The 17,938-nt window shown below is 36.7% G+C and overlaps 1 protein-coding gene and 1 pseudogene across 1 annotated transcript; both read right to left on the bottom strand.

The window, feature by feature from the left end:
• Positions 1-1,836: 1,836 nt before the first annotated feature.
• LOC114688683 lies at positions 1,837-2,761 on the bottom strand (annotated as a pseudogene).
• A 10,672-nt stretch (positions 2,762-13,433) lies between these two features.
• LOC114688689 (olfactory receptor 478-like) lies at positions 13,434-14,378 on the bottom strand. The gene has a single exon (XM_028863228.1). It carries the CDS (start codon positions 14,376-14,378, stop codon positions 13,434-13,436), a length of 945 nt encoding a protein of 314 aa, XP_028719061.1.
• Positions 14,379-17,938: the final 3,560 nt, after the last annotated feature.

The raw sequence follows: 17,938 nt of genomic DNA, 5'->3' as shown, positions 1-17,938 counted from the left end.
CTTCTCACCTGACTCACAGTGTCTGTGTTGTTGATGCTGCATCTTCTCACCCCCTTCCTCAAGGGGTTTCCAGATACAGTGACCTGCAACATACCAACAGCCACAGTCAAACATTACATAGCTCTAAATGATCCCATCAAATCTCTAGTCTCCATCTAGTCTCCTCACAAAGCTCAGAGAACCCCACAGAAGAGGAGGCAGAAGGAGTGTAGTAGTGTGGGAACCAGAGGGGGAGGGAGGATACAAGGAGAACAAGGCCCTCTAAACCAACTAAACAAAGCTCATATGAACTCACAGTAATGTAGACTGTAGCAGTAATCATAGGACCTGCATGGGTGTGGAACAGGTTCTTTGCATATACATTATACCATTCAGTTTAATATTTCTATGGAAATTCTGAGTGTAATAAAATATGGGTTTTTGATTCTTGTGCCTTCTCTTGGGGCTCTTTGCTTTCCATTGGTTTGTATTACCCAAAATTAATGTGATAGATTTTGTTTTATCTTATTATATTTCACTTGTTATGTTTTGTTTGTATATTTTAGAAGGAAGTGGGGAGGAACCAGAAGGAGTAGAAGGGGAAACCCTAATCAGAACATATTATATGAGTAAATAATCTGTTTTTAATAACAAGGGGAAAAAAGAAATTACAGTTTCAGAGGCATCAAAGAAATAAGGTGTTCAAAAGATACAGCAGAAGTACACAGTAAATCTCATGACTGAAACAACCCAAGAAAACTGAACCCCTATATCTTCATCTTCACAGGAGTGAAATCACTCCCCCCCAATTATCCCTAGTAGGATGTCCTTAAGAGCTTCTTAAGGCATTGAGCTCAATGGGTTGCTAAAAAGAAAGGATTAGTAGAAAAAAGTATTTGAGTTATCTCTTGAGTTGGATGGATAAGATACCAAAAGAGGAATCCTGTTGATAACACAGCTTCCCAACCACCCACATTTCTGCCTTTAAGACTTAGATTTCTATAGAGCAGGAGGTCATTTCTTTCAGGTTAAGATAATGGGTGGCAATATTATTTTCATTCAAAGGATTCCAGATAATTCTACAGTTTCCATTCTAAAGGCTATATGCAAAGAACACAGAACTTATGTGAGAGACTTGTGTTCATACATGCATAAAATTATGGTGATACTTTATTTGTGCTGAAATGTGGTGATATTTTATTTGTGCTTTAATAAATAAAGTTTGCCTGGAGATCAGAGGAAAAAGGCCAGCCATTATACATAAACAAAGAAGTCAGGCAGTGGTAGCACACACCCTTGGCAGGCAGGATTTTTGTGTGTTCAAGGCCATACTAGGGAACAGAGCCAAGTGAGGTAACACATGCCTTTAAACCTAGTACCACCCATAGAATTCTGGAGGTCTGTACAGACAGATAGAAAGCTACAGAGCTGTGTAGGAAGAAGTGATGGCTAAGAGAACCAATGAGAGAACAGAACAGAAAAGCCATATAAACATGAGTATACAGGAAGAAGCTCTCTTTGGAAGCTGCAGAGTTGGTGAGGTGAGGTTAGTGTGTGGTTTGTCCTCTTACTCTGGTCTTTCTCTATGGCTTTAACTCAAATTTCTGGCTCCATGTTTTTTATTTATTAAGACCATTTAGAAATTTGTCTACAGAAAATCATGGCTAATGAAGGGACAAAACAAAGAGAAAATTGCTAAATATTGCTATCTTAGTGAACCAATTGTTTTTATGATGATGTTCTTGATAGTAAGATGATAACATTTATGTCAAAATATAATCAATTATAAATTTCCATAGCATACAACAATTCCATTGGAAAGATCAAAATTCATCACACTGCTTAAATTCCAGATATTTATGAATACCAGTGAGCATGTGTCATCAATATTCTCATGGCTTCTTTAACATCTGTGTTTCTGAGACTGTAGATAAGGGACGTAAACATGGGAATCACCACTCTGTAGAACACAGGTACCACATAGTTCTGGTCTATGGAGTATCTGGATTTAGGTATCACATAAATGAATGCAATGGTCCAATAGAACAGAGTGACTGTAGTAAGGTGGGAGGTGCAAGTTGAGAAGGCCTTCTGATGGCCTTTGTTAGAACACATTAGGATTGAGATAATGATGCAGACATAAGACAGGGCAATGATAAACACAGTGATCACAATGATGGAGCCCTAAGAGATTTCTGGAGTAACTTCTGAAGAAAACTCATGAGAGCAAAAAAGCTTCAAAAGTGGTGAATAGTCACAGAAAAGGTGATTAATTTTAAATGTTTCACAGAAGATAGATTTAATAAACACCCAGTAAATGTCTAAGCTGTCACACATCTACCTAGGTAGGAAGCTCCCATTAGGAGGATACAAACTGTGGGGGACATCTGTATGGAGTAGAGTAGAGGTGAGCATTGGCTACATAGCAGTCATAGGACATGGCAGCCAGCAGGAAGAACTCATTTCACTCAAATGTCACTACAGACCAGAATTGAGCCACAAAACCAGCCACAGGGATATATGTTCCCATCCATAGAAAACCAAAGAACATGTGTTTGACTAAGCAGGAGCACCCAATGTCTACAAAAGCCAAATGGCTAAGGAAGAGGTACATAGGGGTGTAAAGCTGAGGGTTGCTTCTGCTCAGCACAATTATGCTCACATTGACCAGTAAGGTGACAGAGTAGATTATTAGACACAGAACAAATAAAGTGATACAGGCTGTAGCACCCTCTGTTACCCCCGAAAGAATGAACTCTGTTATATATTCACCAAGTCCCATATGTGTCAAGAACACTGCCTTGAAAGAAAACTTGACAACTATTAGAATAGAATACAGTATGGCAACCCATTGCTTTCACACCAGTTATATAATATAAATGACATAAATGCAGATACAATGTAAAATTTTCAGGATAAATATTTCATGTGCTACCTCACACAAACACTAAAATAATAAATATCAGTTGAGAAATGACCAGTAAAAATTATTGCTCCTTTTTTACTTTAACATATTTAATTTGTTCCTCATGTTGTTAGTTTACATTCCAGTAAGGAATAAATAACACCTGAGATAGAACAATTTTTTTCAAGAATTCAGTGTCCAGAAGACTGAGTGCACATACACATGCAAACACACACACACACACACACACACACACACACACACACACTCACACACACACACCAGCCTTGAAAACCACATGCTCAGTCATCTACAGCATAACATTTTCATTTTGTTTTCAAATTATCAGTTTAGATTCATCGCGTTAAACCATAGATTTCATGGCAGTTTTACTCAAGTATCTCATTTACTGTGATCATACTCACTTCTATTACCCTCTCCTGTGTATTCATTCTTATTCACATTAGTTCTTCTCCTCTTTCCAAATGCTCCACTACTTATATCCATGTAATATGTGTGTGTGTTAACTTTACTAACTCTTAATAACAATATGTTAATTGATTAAACAATAGCAAATCACATTGTGAACCATATGCATTCATGTCTGAACCCAATGTATTCCTTATCTTGTACATGGGAGAGCTCTAAAGTTTAGTAGCAAAACTTAATTTTCTAAAGAAAATATATGTATATAACATTATCAAAGTTGAAATGAGCATTATATGGAATCACAGGCCTTGGATCAAGATATGGGTTTGTCACTGTCAATTTATGGAACCTTAGATAAGGGACACGCACTATGTGATACTCATCATTGCTTTATTTTAAAACATGCCACCTCCTGATACACTTAATTTGAATAAGATGATATGCGTTAAATAAGGAATATGGAAGTAATTACTAATGCTTGCTGTTTTTCTTTATTACAGTGGTTGCCCTTAAGCAACTGCTATCTTAATCAGAAACTGCAACTCCAGAGCTACCAGCAGCAGTTTGGCCACAAGGGCCACAACCAGCAGGAATTCTGTTCCCTAAGGCACCAGCTCTCTCTGGGCAAGTAAGGAAAGCTTTATCTGGATCTCTACCTTTCTACAGAACACAAGATTCAAAGGTTGAGGTGAAATTCTGCTCACTTAGAGAGGCTGAATGACAAATAGCTGACCTTTCCTTGGTCATAGCTTCCAAAAAGCAGCCCATCCTGCTCTGCCCCCACTTTAGAATCCTCACTACCCATGGTTCCTCCCTACCACTTCCTGTGAGCTAGTTGCTGACTCAGCCTCTTGACCACAGGTTAATTTTATTTAACCAAACAAATGTAACATGTTTTTTCATTGTTAACAAAGCAGTAGAAAAAAATGTAACACACCTTAAAAATAATATCCACTACATTTCCCTCTTTTTGGCTAAACAAAAATGAAAGGTTTCAACTTTAACATAATAAGACTGTATATAATAAGAACAATTATCAGGTGGATTATATTCGCAATGTAATGAACTCCAGTTCATTTGTGTCTGGCAAATTTAAAGAAAATACTCCATAATATATCCTATCTTAATGAATCCAAAGCTTATACCTAATTTACTTTCTATCATAACTAAGGAAAACTGCAACTATAAATATCTAGTTTTCAACTCCATAAAAGGCCCCAGAGGATATAATATTAATTGAGTAAGAAAGTGCATTGCAAGCAACTTCCAAAACTCTAGAAATGATAGACATCTGACTGCCTGGACAGTCACACAGAGTTCCTTTGCAATGTTGGGGCATCCATCTTCAGCCTACAGGCCTAGAGTATCAGGTCAACTTTTCAGTGAAGCAGGAAATTTGATGGACTGTCCTGTCCTGTATTGGCAAAGTTCACTGGTCACTTTCCCCTGTGTCCTGCAATATATCTAACAAACTCTTCTGTGAAGCAGGAATTTTGAAGGAGTGTCCTGCCTTGGTTTGGCAAAGTTCAACACTCTTTTTCCTGTGTGTCCTGAATGTCCAATCTGTAGTGCACATTGTCAACAGTCAAAGGCAAGAGCAGCTTCTTTGCCCAGTGGCTAACCTTGCCACAGAGAAAGCAAACTCCATAAGGAGTTTCTTCAATACCCATCCAGAAGCAGATGCATCTATTGTCATGAAAAAAACCTTAGGTTAACAAAACATTTTAAATGCCATATTCTATAGGTCTTTGAAGTGTTTGATGCTGTGGGATGTTCCATATGCTGTGAATATGTGTTGCTCTGATTGATTGATAAATAAAATTCTGATTGGCCAGTAGCCAGGCAAGTAGTATAGGTGGGATAAGCAGAGAGAAGAATTCTGGGAAGAGGAAGGCTCAGTCAGGAGACACCAGCCTGCCATCCAGGGAGCAGCATGTAATGGCACACAGGTAAAGCCACATGTGGCAACATATAGATTAACAGAAATGGACTGAGTTTAAATGTAAGAGTTAGTCAGTGGAAAGCCTGAGCTAATGACCAAACAGTTTTAATTAATATAAGCTTCTGTGTGTTTGCTTGGGGGATGCGAATAAGATAGATTTGTCCTGACCACCGGCTGGCAGGGACACACAATATCTTCCAGCTACAGTCTGAAAACCATTTATCTCTCTAAAATATATCTCTATATGATCCTGAAAACATACTGACCTGTATTTCTTGATTATCCTAAATAGTTCATAATAATAGCTTTCAAAACTACAATTTTACCTTATATTTTAAGTTAACTCCATAGGTACAATACCTTAAATAAGAGTAGAAACTATACATAATACATACATACATACATACATACGTACGTACGTACACACACACACACACACACATATATATACACAAAATAACTTTAAATTTGTATCAATATATTATATTTCCCTAAATAATAACAAACATCCATAACTCACCAAATACCAAAAGCCTCCCACACTCCCCTTGGGAATGTGGGCATCATGTTTTCCAAACTGCTTCCTGCTATCTTTGGATGAAGTATCTTTAGAGTCCCTAAGAAGATATGAGATAATGGCCATGTCCTAGGAAGACCAGCTATAACCTTTATTGATAGATATCAACTGTCAAGTCTCAGGAGGTCTCCTTTGATCAAATCTGATCCATATTAACCTGGAATGAATCCATAGCCTCTTGTTTCCTGTGGAAAAAAAAAACAAAACCTCTTTCCCAAAGTAATACATTTTTTTAAAATTTCTTTTTTAAAGTTAAGGCATCCCTAAAGTATCTAGGCTGGCTTATTTCAGCAGTCCTTTCAATCCCATGTCTTTTAACAGCTGTTGTTTGTTTCTCAACAATCAAAAAATTCAAAATCAACACAATAACACACATGATCCAGACTCCCTGTATTCCCCATCTTACATGGCTTTTTTTCTTTTATATTACTTTTACTCTTTTTTAAAGACTATTTTTTAACTGTTTCTTTCTATAACTGTCCATACCCTTTTTATTTCTTAAGCCTATAAACATTTTAAAACACACTGGAACATGTTTAGATGATTTTCCGTCTGAACCTCTTTTACTGTATATCTTTTAGCCTTTCTTCCTTCCTTTCTTCCTTCCTTCCTTCCTTCCTTCCTTCCTTCCTTCCTTCCTTCCTTCTTCTTTCCTTCTTCTTTCTTCTTCTTCCTTCTTCCTTCCTTCCTTCCTTCCTTCCTTCCTTCTTTTCTTTCCTTTCTTTCTTTCTTTCTTTGTTTACTGCACCAGCAAACTTAGACCACTAAGCTAGACCTGGATCCTCCAAGCAGCTCTTTATGCTGGCTCTGCCCACCTCTCTGATTGGGAAAGCCAAGCCTAAAAGCTCATGGCCCAGTCAGAGGTTAGGAGGTTCATAACTCAGAAGTGCATTCAACTTTCCTAGCTGTAGGAAGCTGGTATTTGTATTGCCACAAGTGGTTTTTATTTAGCTTGACATTTTTATTTAGAGCTACTGGCTAAAGAGCAACACCTCTTAAAGGATCCATGTCCCTTTTCTCTTCCCTTCTCTTCTCTTCTCTTCTCTTCTCTTCTCTTCTCTTCTCTTCTCTTCTCTTCTTCTCTTCTCTTCTCTTCTTCTTCTCTTCTCTCTCTCTCTCTCTCTCTCTCTCTTCTCTCTCTCTCTCTCTCTCAACCCTTCTCAGGCCCTATGGAAATATGGCCCACATTAATAAGCCAAAACATTGTTTTTGCTTATTACAGTGGCTGCCCTTTAGGCAACTGCTGTCCTGTTCAGCAACTGCAACTCCAAAGCTACCAGCAGCGATTTGGCCACAAGGGCCACAACCAGCAGAAATTCTGTTCCCTCAGGCATCAGTTCTCTCTGGGCAACTAAAGAAAGCTTTATCTAGATCTCTACCCTTCTACAGAACACAAGATTCAAAGGTTGAGGTGAAATTCTGTTCACTTAGAGAGGTTGAATGACAAATAGCCAACCTTCTCTTCTTGCTCATGGCTCCCAAAAAGCAACCTGTCCTTCTCCTCCACCCTCACTTTAGAATCCTCACTACCCATGGTTCCTCCCTACCACTTCTTGTCAGCTAGTTGCTGACTCAGTCTCTTGACCACAGGTTAATTTTATTTAATCAAACAAATGTAACTTGTCTTTGCATTGTAAACAAAAGCAGTAGGAAAGAATGTAACTCACCTTAAAACAAAATCCCACAACAAATGCCTTTAAAAGCCTACCAATTAACTTCTAATGTAAAAATGAGAAATAAGTGTTCTTGTATCAACAGTAAAGGAAAATTATTACCTATCAGTGTCTGTGCCTTGAAGATATACAGAACAGTGTTGCCAATACAAAGTGAGGCCATGTTTTATGAAAAATGGTGTCTTATGGGGAATGACACTTGAGTAGCTGACTTGATTTTTAACAGAATTGGAAATGTCATGAGTGAACAAGGATACAGTGTAGTGGAAATATTTCTACCTCAAACTTCAAAGCTTTCTGTAAACAAGGTCCTTTTTATACATCTCTACATGGTGCCATTTTTTGTAATTTAATTTTAAAATTTTAGCTAGTGTCAAATTCTCAGGCAACAGTAGGAGATATTACCATAGTGACCCTCTGTATACTTTGTTGCATTTCTCCACACCTTAGTACAATGTCACAACCAGCATAATGACACAGAATTTAGGTACATTCAAGACACAGAGCATGTTGACCATCATGAAGATTGTTCATGCTGTCAATTATAACCAGAGGAATATCCCTCTTGTCCCATTTCTCTTCATCTCTGACAACATATAATGTCTTCTTGATCTCTTAGTTTTTACATTCAAAAGCTTTATGAATATATATAATATGAATATTATATATATATATACCTGGTAATATCCTTTGTTAAAATATTCAAGAAGCAACTCTATTTTTTAAATTAATGTCCAAAATGACATTGTTTCCTCTTTTTCTTCTAACCTATGTTATTATATTTGTATATTTGATGTATCATTTAGACAGTATAGAGCTGAGTCATTAGTTTTTCAAAATCTACTAACAGAGTCATCTCTCTAGCACCTCACACTGGGATAGAAAGAATGGGGAGAAAAGAATATTAAAATGATGATATACAACTTTAAGAAAGTTAACCTTGGAGAGAAAACCCATAGTGCAACAACACAACTTTTTTCTAGTACTGAGGAGACCAGGCCTGATGTGATGACTCAGTAGGTGAAAGTGCTTGTCACTCAAACCTGCAGACCTGGTCTCACTCCCCCAAACCCACCAAAGGCTAACTGGGTTAGTGTACATCTGTATTCCCAGTGGTTCTATTTTGATATGAAGAGCAAAGACTGGAGAACCTTCTGGAAGCTTGATACCAGCTGATCTGGAGTATACAGTGGGACAGAAAAAAAGTGAAACTATGCCTTAAAAAAAAGTTGGAAGGGGATAACAGAATCCTGAATGTTGTTCAATGACATTTACATATTCTCTACAACACATTGATACACACATTCACACACATATACATACACATGCACACACACACACACACACACACACACACACACACACACACACACACACAAGAACAAAACAAAAGCAGAGCAAAGGAAAGGAAAAATGGTAGGCCCCTCATTTTGACTTCATGGTTAACAGATGAGAAACCATCTTACAGACCCAATTTACTTTCTAAATGATGAGTTCTTTGTCTTTGGCTACTTTCAATGTATTGTTGTCTTTCATTTCAAAAATTTAATCCAGATATGAATTGCTCTGTGTTTCTTTAATCAAAGATTGTACACAGCTTCCTGAATCTGTAACTATAAGAACCTGGTGGTTCATCTCAGGGTTAACCTCTATTTTCTTTTAGTTTTCAAGAGAATGTTATTAACTGTGCTGTTCCTGCATTACTTAACACTGTTTTTTATTATTTTCCCAATGTTGTATATTTCATAGAATATTTCTTTGACCATTGGCTTATTATCTTGCTGTCATTGTTCTTTCTTCCTGTAGCAACACTTGCTATTGTAAAACACCAACCAAAACCAACTTGGAGGGGAAAGGGTTTTTTGGCTAATACTTTGATGTCACAGTCCATCATTGAGGTAGAAACTCAAAGGTGGAAACGAGGCAAGAACTGAAGCAGAGACCATGGAGGAGTAGGGCTTAATATATAGCTCCCTGTGGCTTGCTCAGCTTACATACTGTGAGAGACCATGTGGATTTCCAGTCTTCTAAGTATTTGGATAAATAGAAAAGCTTTGAAAACTTACTTCTATGCCTAACTATTCACAGGAATTTGACTATGAAATTATAAGGTGATTCCATTAATGTTTTTCTTGATTATATCTGACTTGTTTCTCAACAGCTTATAAATATGTAAACATTTTCAAAACACAAAGTATTTTCTAAAGGCAGAGGGAAGTCAGTATACTCACCTTTTGAAATAAGGATTCGTTCTAAAATAGAAAGTCAAGATAATTATAGCATGTTTTTATAATGTCCTAGCTGTCTCCCACAATCATTGTTTACCACTGCGAGTAAGTCTCTGAAGAGTCTGGGGATTCAGTTGTGAATCCAAATCCCCAGGGACCATTATCTCAGGTGAAAATTGTTCATTTAACACCAACACAATTTTCAATGAGTCAATCTGATTTTTCTTTTTTTGTGTGTGGGAAAATTAGTGCACCTTCGTTTGATAATTATTAGGAATATGTGATAACAAATTATCTCAGGTAAATGTTGGTCTAGGTTCATTTTTTATTTCATTTAGTGGCTATTGTGTTAATATCCATGAATTAAAATAGACAACATTGTCTTCTTTCATTCAATACCTTTTCATTTGTGTAAGTATTTTGTAGTGAGTGATGCAATACTCTTCATTAGGTACCTTGAGGAATATGGGGAGGCAGGATTTGTAAAGCTGATTTTCAAATAACAATTATTTAAGAAACACATAATTTTTACAGCCAAAGTTACAAAATATTTTTATATAGAAAACTGAATAAAATAAACATATGGCTGCTTCTCAAATAAGAATTGGTATCTCATAATTCCCACCTAAAACAGATTTTTGCTTTTATTTTGTGATGGAGGATGGTAGAAACAGTGCTCTTCAGTTTGAATAACCAGTACATCTCCTGTTAATCTTAATTTTATGGAATTGTTCACTGTATCTTTAATTCCCCCTTGCTGAAAGTGGACCACCACTGAGCAATTAACAACTTTCCAACTTCCTTTGCCCAAGCTCTATTTACATTGTCAGATTCCCTGAGCACTGTGGTTCTTAAAAATCTAAAGAACCCTTACAGGGACCATGAGAAAATATCTGACACCACTGCAACCTTAATTTTAAACTTCTTCTTCCAGAGAATCATGGGGGTCTTAGTGAGGATGCTCCGCTGATTGTACTGCCACTGAAAATACAATATAAAAACAAAAGAGGAAAAGCTCTTCAAAGAGAATTGTCTGCTGTAAGTGCAGGCATGGTGAAATGTTCAATTATTAAGGTCTATAAGATTTCATTTTTCACTTTCTGATCATTACCATTTCAATGAACATAATACTACTGCATACGTTGATACAGTTTTTTTTTCCTTTTATTTTATTTTACAATACAATTCAGTTCTACATATCAGCCATGGATTCCCTTGTTCACATTGATACAGTTTTGCATTGTGAATCATAGTGGTTCTGTTTCTCTCATGAACTGTCATTGGCTGCTCTGTTTGGTATCCCAGGTTTCCATTCAATGGGTCAATATTTTCCTCTGTGTTTGACAAGCATAATTGAGGCTTTCCTAGTCATTTACTCAATTTGTCTTGATATACCACTTGTCCTTGACTGTATTACATCCAAGTTCAGGGACTGACCTTCCCTATCTGACTGTGGCTGCAATCTGTACAAGGCTAGTTTGCCTGTATCTTTCCTTTATTCTGAGAATGTTTGTGATGTCCATTGACCAGATCTTTCCGAAGGACATAACTGAGATTATAATACTTTCCTCTTTTATCTCCCAACTCATTAAATTTAACTCAAATTTGTAGCATTTCTTCCCAATGTTCAAATTCTTTTATTGAAAAACAAAAAGGTACATTTCTTACTGTGTGTGTGTCGGGGGAGGGGGGGCGGTTCTCTCCTACTTTTGTGTGGGTTCTAGGAAATGAACTCAAGTCATCAGGCTTTTGTGGTAAACATGTAACCCAACTCACTGACATTAAATACATACACACACACACACACACAGACGTGTGTGTGTGTGTGTGTGTGTGTGTGTGTGTGTGTGTGTGAAATTTTTGGTCTGCTTCTCTGGTTTGTTACACTTTCTTTGAATGCTTACAGAATGCTGATTCTATCAGCTATCATTTAATGTTGAAGATATACATTTTATTATTTGTTCCTGTTGTATGCACCACAGTGCTAATTAAAATGAACAGCTCTGTCATTGTTTCAACAGAAGCCTCAATGGTATAAAACATGCACATGAGTGTAATATTGCACTCACACAACTAACTCACATAGATAATGCCTTGTTTAACATGAATGTCCTCACACCCTGCAATCCTTTATAGGTATTAGGTTCTCAGTGAAACCTGTGTTGTTAACTCAATTGTAGCACGTCACACATGACTTTGGTTTTTGTTGTTGATTTTTGTGTTATCAACAGAAGTCACTTATCTCTAATTTTATTGTCAAGATCTAATATTAGAGGATAAACTGTACCTTTGCCAGTTTTCATTTGTGACACCATCCACCTGGACTAGGCTAACATCTAAAACATGAGAATCACTGGACACCATTCTGGAATGTATGAAAATGAAAGATAAACACATCAATGTCTTTGGGTCTATTGGCAAGAAGATGGAATTTATTTCTGAAACAATAAAGTGGAAGAAGAATGGGAATGAAATGTGATCATCATCCATGTGTAAAGGTTGATTGGATCTATTCTAAAGGTAGTCAGAGTTTCAAAGAAGATATAACCAGGTCTACTCCTGTGAGCACTTGAGAATGAGGCTCTTGATCATGAAGTCATTCTAAGAACCACTTCGTCACAGCCTTATAGTTGAACTTATGAACTTGACTCTCTTCTGGAAAATGTTCTGTTGTTGTTGCCTGTTGGTTTACCTTGGTCCTAGCAAGCCCAAGAATCCGACTCAATCTAAAGTAGGAATTCAACTTCTGGTCCTGACAGAAATCAGATTAATGAGAGATGGATTTTCTGTTCTTTTCTATGGACCTCACAATTATGTCAGTACTGCAGGCTTACACCATACATCAGATTTTTATGGGTGCACAAAACCCATATCTCAGAGACAATGTTTCTATAAAAAAAAATTTCTACCAATTTCATCCACTAGTTGCTCTCTATCATTTCTCTTACAGTGTACAGAGATAACCATAGTTGTCATGCTTACCTTAGGATAAGGTGGTGTTGAACCAGCCACACCCTGAAGCCTTGTGATAGATGTTGGTAAGCTTACTGTGGCTAGAACAAGTAGCTGATGAACTGGCAGTGAAGATAAAGGTTTATTCTTAGCACAATGTTTTTTAGAGCTCTGTCCATTGTGACATTTCTGTTCATGGGTATGTGTGGTTGTGCATCACCAAAGGAACACATGGTGGAACAAAACCCCTCACTTTATCGTCAATAAAGAGAAGAGACAAAAAATATTCTGAGTGCCAGTTTCTCCCTTAGGGCATGCCTCTAGTATACTAAAGATTGCCCACTAGGTTCAACCTCTCTCATTCTAGCCCTTCTCAACAACACTAGGGGATAGATGTTTACCAAACTCATGAGACTTTGGAGACAGTTAAGATGCAATCTCTAAGAAGTTAGTGATGAAATATTTGAAAAATATGAAAATAATTTCAAACTGTTTTAAGCATATTATGTTTTATATGAATTAATATGCTGTTAATTAAAATTTTATTTGATTGTATTAAAGGTAACTTACCATGACCCTGTTCTTTCTTCTGTAATCTGAAAACTGAACTCCTATATTTATTGCAATGCTCCTCATTTGCTAGTAATATATCAGTAGACTTTTTCAATCACAGATATTCAACTTCCTTTTACTACTATATCTATGAAACATTACTGCTATATCAGTCGCTACAGCATAACAAATGTCTCTAAGAAAATATTTTTCTACCAAGTTGTCTCTTCAGAGCACCCTGAATCTCATTATTCCTGAGGCTGTAAATGAGGGGATTCAACATGGGGATCACCACCATGTAGAATACAGACACCACCTTGTTCTGGTCAGTGGAGTAGCTGGACTTGGGCATCACATAGATGAATGTGATGGTCCCATAGAAGAGAGTGACTGCAGTGAGGTGGGAGGTGCAGGTGGAGAAGGCCTTGTGGCGGCCCTCAGTGGAGCGCATCTTCAGGATGGTGATGAGGATGTAGGTGTAGGAGACAGCTATGACAAGCACTGTCACCACAAGCACGAATCCAACTGTGAATGAGAGAACTGCTGCAGTGACACTGACATTGGAACATGATAATTTTAATAATGGAGCCAAATCACAGAAAAAATGATTGACTTCATTGGGTCCACAGAACACTAATGAATAAAAACTTACAGTAAAAGAGCAACTGTCAAGAAAACCACCTATGTAAGCCACTAGGAGCAATTGGACACAGACTTTTGTGGACATTTTGGTTGAATAAAGCAGTGGGTTGCAGATTGCCATGAAGCGATCATAAGCCATGGCAGCCAGAATGAAGCATTCAAGTCCCCCAAAGAAAGCAGCTGAACTGAGCTGGATGCCACATCCAAGGTAAGAGATTCTACTTCTCTCCATCAGGAAGGTTACTAGCATATTGGGTGTGACAGAAGATGAATAGCCCATGTCAGCAAAAGCCAAGTGGCTGAGAAAAAAGTACATGGGGTGATGGAGCTGGGAAGAAACTCTGATGAGAAGGATGGTGCTGAGGTTCCCAGACACAGTCATCAGGTAGATGCACAGGATGATGATGAAGAGGATGACTCTAAGGATGGGGTTGTCTGTTAAACCAAATAAAATGAACTCTGTCACTGCAGTGTGGTTCCCATCATCTAGGAAAGCCATGGGACAGTGTAGCTGCTGCCAGAGCAAGGCTGTGATGGAGACATTACAGGAAGCAATTTATAAATAGATGCCCTCATTTTCATTAACTCAAACATTAGGGTATCACAAATAAGTATGTCATTCTAAGAGAATACATCAGTTTAATCTGGCAATGTTTTAGTCAGGACTCAGTGTACATATATTTATGTGCAATTAATGTGACTTAGAATTTTAAACACAAACGTTAGAAATATTTTGAACTTCTTTCAAATAACATATCTCTTATTTCTAAATTTATATATGGTAAAATATAACTATGTGGTTTTTTAACTAAAGTTTTATAATGTTATACTTCTGTAAATATCAGAAGTTTTAAATAGCACAAGGATAAAATATGAAACTGCAGAATTGTGTGAAGACATATAATGGCTAACATCACTGTATGCTTGCTAAGCACTAGTATAGGCATAGGATTGTAAGTATGATTCTTTCTTTTGAAAGACGTAGTATTAAATACTTTTGTTACTTCTATTTCATTAAGAATATTTAGTTTGATAAATAATAAGACTACATAGAAAGTCTAGAATGAGGATATGAAGCACAGGCAGGCTGAAATTCATCAAACCCTTAAGTAGTAAATACTATTTATGAAAGTGTCACGAGGAAGTTCAGAAAACATACAAATTTTGGATGTAGGAGAGGGTAATTTTGCAGCTATATGGTGAATACACAAAATATGAGCTTCCCTAGTACCCAGAGCATATAGTCGTTTAGTGAAACGTGACAACATCAAGATAAATTTTCTTATTAGAACTTGCAAAACTAGAAAAAGTTCAGTGTTTTCTAACTGGAGTGTGATGGAATGAAATCACGTGGTCTTCTACACAGTACAATGGTGAGTAAACATTCAAACTAAAAAGCTAAGAAGTTTACCCAGGTTCATCCAGCATGAGGTTACATGTACTCTTATCTCAAGATTTTTGGCATTGTATCACTCAAATATCTCATGCTGGTGATTCTGGAACATTCAGTCAAAAAGCAAAGCAGGTATTTCCATAAGATGTTACCAACAGTACACCATCAAAGCATTTTCAAACACAGTGACTTCATTTGCTTGAGTAGTAAATTCCTATACTCTTAAAGATCGTGTTGAATTTTGGATTCTTCAGTGACTAGTTAAATAAGCAATCTTTAGCAATGGACATTACCTAAATATTCACAGGAATTTGAATATGGAAAGAGAAGTTGATTTGGCTAAGTTTTGGTCCAGTTTATTGCTTTATTTCATCTGACTTGTGAATTCACTAAAACTTATAAATTTAAATACATTGTTATAAAAAATAAAGTATTCACCAAAGATAAAGGTAAAATCAGTAAATCAGATTTACCCACAAAACTCAAAACTTACCACTTCAAACAAGAATTCATTATGAAATAAGAAATTCAAAGTCACTATGATTTTATAGCTGCAAAGCTGTCTCCACTGTCATTGTTTGTCATTGAGAATAAGTCCCTGCTGAGGCTCTGCATTCCAGTGTGAGTTCAAATCATCAGGGATCAACATATCATTTCTAATGAGTGCTGAGCAGTTCATTTCACACATACACAACTTCTTTTCAAGGAGTCTCTCAATCTCAAGTGGTCTTTTCCTCTTATGTAACAGTTAACATATTTCCATCTGATAGTTGTTCAAAGCATATGGTAAAATTATCTCAGGTAAATACTGTTTGTTGTGAGACAATGTATAACTCATTATATTTTTCACACTGGATTTTTGCATATTTTTATTGTACTGTATTCTAAATCTATTCAAGAAATTACTGTATTTTATCATATTTTTATTATTTAAGACAATTTTTAATTTAAATATGTTTTGATCATGTTCTTTCTCTTCTTAAGAATTTACAGGTCCTCTCCTTACCCATCCAACATTAAGTTCTTTCTCAAACAAACAAATAATACAGCAACAACTACCCACCCCACCCCCAGAAAGCAAGAAAACAACAAAACCACATCTAAAGAGAAAACCAAAATACCAAACTGTAATCAAGTAAAAGTACACTAAATACTGGAGTACCTTATATGTTGTTCCTAAACATGCAGCCTGTCCTGAAGTGTCACTTTATTGTAGAAAACCTAGTGGCTAGTTTTTCACTCATTCATTCACTTATTTTTAAAAAATCTATATAACAAAAAAAATATAATGAGATAACATGCAAACTATCACTTTGGATTTGGACAAGACAAACCAAGGAAAAAAGACCAAGAAAAGGTACAAGAATCAGAGACCCACTTGTTCTCACACTCAGGAATCCCATAAAATCTCTTAAATGATACATATAAGCACAGAGAACACGACACAGACCATGCTGCTTCAATCTCTGTTGATTGAGAGGTCCTTATTTATTTTGTAGCTGCGTTGGTGTTTATCTCTCTCTGAAGTGTAGAGTACCTTCCAGTGCAATTAACACTAGTCAGTAAGGATGAAGGCTCTAGTTAGGCACCAACCCAACTTATCCGTGTTCAATGAGATACGTGTTGTCTTCAGCAATGGGGGCTTAACATCAGTTTGTGGAGAGCAATCAATAGTATTAGAAATAGCCTGAGTTGTTTAGGGGTGTCCACTAGGCACCTTTGGCCAGAAACTCAATTAGATCCCATTTCTGCCACTGGAGGTTTCACTTGGTGGTAAGAGATGTCTGGTTGGGCTTTGTCTCCCCAACTATTTGGTGAATCCATTTAGGTTTCTTTTATGTATGTATATATTCAAAGAACCAGTAGGTTTCCATATGACACCTCAAATGGCTCTTGGAGTTAGTTGGCATTTCCACATTGCTCCTTTACCTCTGTTTTCCCCCACCATTTAATCCACTTGTCCCAGTATCCTCCCCCTTTTTCTCTAATTATATACTCTGTTTCCATTTCCTTGGGAAAACCTTCCCTCCATGCTAGTTTCTTACTATATATCTAACTTCTGTGGTTTTACAGATAGTAGCATACCTATTGAAGGGTTAAAATCTAACACTCACAAGTAAGAGGATACATACTATATTTGTCTTTGGGGGTCTGGGTTACCTCACTCAGGGTGTTTTATTCTAGCTGCATCTATTTATCTGCAGTCTCATTATTTCACTTTTTAAACAGCTGAATAATATCTCATTATATAAACGTACCACATTTTCCTGATTAGTATAGATCTATCTGCAATCTTCTCTGTGATCATAAAGTCCTATCCTGTGCCAATGAGTTTAAGACTATTGCCCACTTTCTCTTCTATGAGACTCAGAATAGCCAGTCTTATATTGAGGTCATTGTTCCATTTAGAGTTGAGTTTTGTGCAAGATGATTAGTATTGATCCATTTGCATTCTTCTCCATGAAGTCATTTGGTTTGAGCAGCACAATATTTTAAAGAAGCTGTTTATGTGGTTTTTTTTTTTCATTGTGTATTTCTGGCTTCCTTGTAAAATATCAGGAGTCTATTGTTTGGACTTTTGTCTGGGTCTTCAGTTTGATTCTACTCATCAACATGTATGTTTTTATGTCAATACCATGCTGTTTTTATTACTATAAATCTATGCT

This window comes from Peromyscus leucopus, chromosome 1 (genome assembly GCF_004664715.2).
Source record: "Peromyscus leucopus breed LL Stock chromosome 1, UCI_PerLeu_2.1, whole genome shotgun sequence".
Classification (NCBI taxonomy): domain Eukaryota; kingdom Metazoa; phylum Chordata; class Mammalia; order Rodentia; family Cricetidae; genus Peromyscus; species Peromyscus leucopus.
This window is presented reverse-complemented; position numbering and strand designations above follow the sequence as displayed.

Excerpts from the sequence above, each read along its gene's own strand:
- LOC114688689 (XM_028863228.1), bottom strand. The coding sequence starts at position 14,378 with ATGGCTTTCCTAGATGATGGGAACCACACTGCAGTGACAGAGTTCATT.